This window comes from Sorghum bicolor, chromosome 10, assembly GCF_000003195.3.
Source record: "Sorghum bicolor cultivar BTx623 chromosome 10, Sorghum_bicolor_NCBIv3, whole genome shotgun sequence".
NCBI lineage: Eukaryota > Viridiplantae > Streptophyta > Magnoliopsida > Poales > Poaceae > Sorghum > Sorghum bicolor.
In genome coordinates, this window is record NC_012879.2 from 1,401,728 (window position 1) to 1,407,316 (window position 5,589).

The 5,589-nt window shown below is 42.0% G+C and overlaps 1 protein-coding gene across 3 annotated transcripts; it reads right to left on the bottom strand.

Moving 5' to 3' along the window:
- On the bottom strand, positions 237–5,589 carry LOC8069040 (putative disease resistance RPP13-like protein 3). Of its 3 annotated transcripts, XM_021450196.1 has the most exons (4): positions 5,412–5,589; positions 4,949–5,127; positions 3,421–3,616; positions 237–3,226 (listed from the first exon to the last, which is right to left on the bottom strand). In XM_021450196.1, exon 4 carries the CDS (start codon positions 2,138–2,140, stop codon positions 653–655), a length of 1,488 nt encoding a protein of 495 aa, XP_021305871.1. In that variant the 5' UTR covers positions 2,141–3,226; positions 3,421–3,616; positions 4,949–5,127; positions 5,412–5,589; the 3' UTR covers positions 237–652. The 3 variants fall into 3 exon arrangements, with proteins under 3 accessions (XP_021305871.1, XP_021305870.1, XP_021305872.1); XM_021450195.1 differs by lacking the exon at positions 3,421–3,616 and having other exon boundaries at positions 5,412–5,587; XM_021450197.1 differs by lacking the exon at positions 3,421–3,616 and having other exon boundaries at positions 239–3,226; positions 5,412–5,575.

The following is a 5,589-nucleotide window of genomic DNA, read 5'->3' on the forward strand; positions in this document are numbered from 1 at the left end:
AAAAAATAGTTGAAGCTAATAAAATCTACTTTGGTGCCGCACAGCAGTCTGGAATGCGACACCGCCGCATACAATTTTTTCCCCCTCCGGCAAAAGCTCCTACGTGTAAAGAAGGGCCTTTCAGATCGGAATCTAATTAAGTATGAGATGAGAAGCTGTTGGTAATCTACAGAAGTTATTCGAGACATCATAGTAGTTATATGGCTTTTGCATTAGTAAAGGCCACACACGAACAGTGGAACACAAGTCTGCTGTCCAGATTATATTACACACAAAGAGTATTATAAGGCACAATGATACAAATTGAAGCAGTCCTCAGGGCAGGAGACACATATATAATTGAACAGAGTGATGATTACGAAGAAGGGAGGCTCCTGCTGCTGATGATGTGCAGGAGCTTGGACTGTGCAGACGTGAAGGCAGATCAAGAGTACAAATTCTGTCCTGGATCAAAAGCGGAGCCCGGAATTATTTGCAGCACAGGGTGATTCGTGTGATTCTCCACTTCCTCTTGTAACATGCTACTTTGCTTCCCCAAATCATTGTTGTTAATACAAATCTTCTTGAATTTTGGAAGGTGTTTGATACCATTGATCCCTGCTTCCAAATGGCAATGGAAGATGCCTATTGTTTCTATGTTGGGCGAGGAGCTCTACTCAAAGGTCACCTCCTTCAGTGCCATTACATAATGATCCTTTATGATTAAGATCCTGAGCTTTGGGAATCCATGCTCGTGGAACACTAAATTCTCTGCATCGAATGCATCTTTTTTAAGACGAAGCTGTACCAGGTTGCGCAGTTCAGCCAAGGCCACCAATTCCTTGAGCTGACAATATTTTAAGTCAACCTTCACCAAGTTCTCACATTCACCAACCCAAGCAGGTATCTTCTGAAGAAGCCCCTTCAATTTGAGACGCTCAAGAGAAGGGACAGGGGATGTAAAAGAAACCACCACATCCAGCGCCTCAGCTGCCTTTTTACTCTCCATGGTACTCACATTGAGGGAACGGAGGGAGCACAGTTTTGGCGCAGCCTCACAGAATGCCTTGCAGTTTTTCTTGGAGGCTCCTCTCCCTCTCACAATTATCTTCCTCAGCTGAGTTAGTTCCCCTAGCTCCTTGATTGCTTTCCGACTTGTTCGCTTGATATCCACTTTCTCTAGTATTTGTAGCTCTTTTAATCTTCCCACTCCTTTGGGCAACTTAATGCCGGATGAATTAGACCAACAACTAGACAAGGCCATGTGCAGGTCAGCAGTTGCACCACTCTCACTCGTTAAACATTCTATGGCATCCGTGAACCACTCCGTCGCAGGTTGCGCTGGATTGAAATAAACATAATTAGGTACCTTGCTACATCGAAGGCTGCGAAGGTTATGCAGCTTAGTGATTTCTATTGGTAGGGTCGAAACACTTGATCTTTGTAGGTCTAGAGTCTGTAAGCCAAGCAGATTGCCTATAGACTTTGGAAGTGCATAAACACTACTATTTATACGCTTTGGAAAGTGCAAGTACTTCAAGTGTAGCAACAACCCTATGTATTTTATATCTTGTTGGATTGCCGTAAATCCAGCATGTTTTAAATCCAGAATCCTCAACATCTTGAACTTGGATGACCAAACTAAGGATTTTAGCTCTAGAGGCTTACTGAACGCAGTTAAAGACCGGACACAGCTTAAATCCATAGCAGTGTTCAGTTTCCTGCTAGCAACACATGATAGATGTCGGATGCCTACTCTTGTTGATATGTTGGAGGTGTGTTCTCCATGTATGAATGCATAGTTCTCCTGCCTAGAGATTGACACCGCAATATCATGCACAATGTCATGAACTCTGCATGTTTTCACGTTTCCCAGTATATCTAACTTAGATGGTTGAATCAGGCTCCGGCTGATGAGCTCATAGAAGTAATTTTCAGCAACTTCTTCAAGTGTTATTGTTGTTGTGTCATCTGCTACCAACCCTTCGGCTACCCACCTATTCACTAGGTGTTTCTTTTCAATCTCAAAATCTTCAGGAAAGATACTGAGATGCAAAAAGCAAGGCTTGAGACGCGAAGGCAAGTGGTTGTAACTAAGGCTAACCACTCGCCTTAGCGCATCAAGGCTTGGATTGTTTGCAAGATCCCAGGGGAGTTGCATGTATATATTCTCCCACTCCTCAGTGTCCTTATTGGCAAGTACGGCTCCAATTGTCAAAATGGCAAGTGGTAGTCCACCACATTTATTCAATATTTTTTCAACAATTCCTTTGGTTTTGTCACCTTTCTCCAGTTCATCAAGACTTCTGTTTGTCTTTTTCAGAAACAAGGTTCTAGCCTCTTCTTTCCCTAGGAAGTCAGGTTGGTGGATGTGTGATGGGGGACTACAGTATTTAGCTAATGTTTGATTCCTTGTAGTCACTACCACACAACTATCATCCTTACCACTATCTTGAAAAGTAACCTTAATTCGATTCCATGCATCAATGGTCCAAACATCATCCAAAACAATAAGGTACTTGTTTCCTTTAGTCGTTTGGATAGGTAGTCAGCAAGATGTACTTCCAATACCTGTTGCCCTTGATGATCTTCTAAGAGCTTATGCAATAACTCAGCTCCAAAGAGGTGCTTCACCATCTCCTTAAAAATCTCCTTTTGCTCGAATGACTGTGACACTGTGATCCAAGCACGAGTGCCAAACTTGTCACTAAGATCGTTGCTATCAAACACCTTCTTCGTGAGAGTTGTCTTGCCAATGCCACCCATCCCAACAAGGGATACCACTCTTGGACCAGTATTGGAGGATTCATGTTCCTTGGGTTCATCCAATATGCCTATTAATTCCATCAGTTTCTTCTTTGGCTCATCCAAACCAACAAGCTGGGCTTCCTCAACATTTAGAGCTGTGAAATTCCGGGTGAACTCTGTGTCACCTATCACATTAGTGGAGGTGGATGGTGTGAGCTTGATTGCATTGTACCTTGTGTTCCTTTGGCTCACCTCCTGGACTCTTAGTTTGAGAGTGCGTATCTGGACAGCAATGCGATGACGCTCACGTAAGCTGAGAAGTTGTTTCACAAGGCTCTTGTTCTTGATAAACACCATGAACTCCTCTAGGCTATCTTCAATGTCATAGGCCAAATCACGGATCAGCTCCGAATACGCCTTCAACACCCCAATGTTCTCACGTGCTCCATCAGCTGCTCTGAGGAAGGCTTGCATCATCTTTAGCTCATCGCTGATGAACCTGACAATAAAAAGGATAAATAAATAATATAGTCCAGAGCCAATACGTTTCTAGGAGTCTGAATAGTATGCTGGCAATTCCAAAAAAGTATTTTATATTTGGGCATAAAAATTTAACAACTAGCGTATAAGTACTAACCACGAGTTCACTAATATGCTGTGATTGTATACTTGTAAGGCTAAAGCTAGACTTACACTCTGGAGCACTACATCAGCAGTACTTTTCAGCGAACAAACAGTGGTTTTCCCTCACAACAAATCAGCATAAGCATCGGCATAAGCCGGTGAAATCAACAGGTCAAAAACCAGTTCCAAAGAGTGTGCAATGCAGGTGTGTGAATCTAATTAAAGTCTCCTTTTGCAGCTTCCACGTTAATCCTCACGAAATTTCCTAGAGGAAAAAGATATTATTAACAATAGTAGCCATTGAACCTTTTTAAAAAAACATTATCTATCCCTACCTTTACAAAAGTAAACATTAAATCAGCCCTTTAAATCTCCATCAAAATGACACCTTTGCCATTATATATATAATTTTGTTATCTAAAGTACTTGTCTATGTACCTATATAAAAATACCAAATAACCTATAAAATTGCATCTAAACTACTCGCCTCCTCCACAGTAGTTAAATAATAACTTGAAAAGAACCCTCTAGATTTTTATTCTAGATTACTCATCTCTACCATTATGAAAAATAACACAAAGTATACACAATTTACATAAATAAAGATGGCAATATATATTTCAATCATGAAGGACCGCTTTACTACAAGGGGGAATCATGCAATAAAAACCTACAGATTACCTATAAAAATCATCATGTAAAATGAATCTAAAACGAGTAAAAACAACGTTGTAAGTATTCCATTCATTTCAAAAAAAAAATTGAATTACTTAAATTGATGCAGCGTAATATGAAATTAATGATTTTTCTTATGTCCCATGACAGTAAAACAATACTATCCCCATCCTAAAATATAAGTGACTTTGAATTGTACTAAATATAACTATTCTAAGTTTGATCAAATTTAGAGAATAGAACAATAATATTGATAATACCAAAATGCATTTTCATAATCTACCTCTTTGATGTGGTAGGTGCTAGCATCTTTCTCTACAAAATTTGTCAAATTCATGATAGTGTGCTTAGCACAAATTGAGATGCTATGCTAGTAACAAAAAATATTTTAAATAGTCTAGTAGAACCGCTGAAGTTTTATCCTAACTTTTACAGATTATTGATCATATTTTTTTGTCAAAAGTCGTGAAGTTTGAACACAACTACAAAAAATATTTTTAGAGACGGCTAGAAACCATTTGTAGAAATTCGCTTCCACCGTTGCGTCTCTAAAACAAACAATTTCTAGAGATGTGTATCCGGCCTCTAGAGGCAGGGCAAATACTAGCAACCTTTAGACATCGGTTTTTATAGGTGAGACAAATTCTAGCCATCCCTAGAAATCGTTTTTGCAGAATTTGTGGCTTAAATGGTTTCAAATGAAATATAGAATTTATTTTCATCCTATTAATTAATTTGAAACTATGCTACAATGCTACATGTGTATTTTTAGAGATGGGCTAAATTGCCATTTAGAGGCCTCTAAAGTAAATATGCGGGCCGGCCGGCCGGCCGGCTCAGAACCTTTTAAATTGAGCCATCTCTTCTGTAAGAAAAACTTGTGTTGACGAGGCGACGACAGTAGAGGAAGGAAGTACAGTACCAGATGTGGTCGTGCACCCCAAGCAGCAGGCTCATCCTCCTCCTTTGCTGCTGATGAGGCGACGCGGAGCGCGCTGCCCACCAGTGTGGTGGCCATGCCCAGCGCCGTCTCCGCCATGGCGCCCGGTGCTTCTCTCCCTGCAGCTGCTGCTTCAGTGTCTTCACCAGTACTCTCTCCTCCTGATCAGCAGGTATACAACGAACATACGCTTATTATATGTGAGATAATCAATGGCCGAGTAGTACGGTTTTGGATCAAGCTAGAGCTGTAGGGGCAGGCAGTGGTCTAGCTGTGGCTGTGCAAAGGTGAGAGATCGAGTTCTTGCTCCCCTCTCCTTTTGCCTTTGCACGCCTCGGGAGAACACGATTGGGCGAGATCCCGCGCAGATCGGGGCGCGGACGCTCGGGACGGCCTCGAATCCCGGCCTCCAAAGAACAGATAGATAGGCTAGGAAGACACTCACCCACGTCGCTGCTGCCGCCTCCGCAGAGTCGGCGGCGGCTAAGCAGGGTCAGATCCAAGAGCGAGAGGAGGAGGAGGAGGAGGAGGAGGGGTCAACGATACTGGTCTGAGAATGGAGTAGGTCTGGACTGGGGAGAGTGGTGCTCTGAACATGTGCTCGTGCTCGTGCAGTCGTGCTC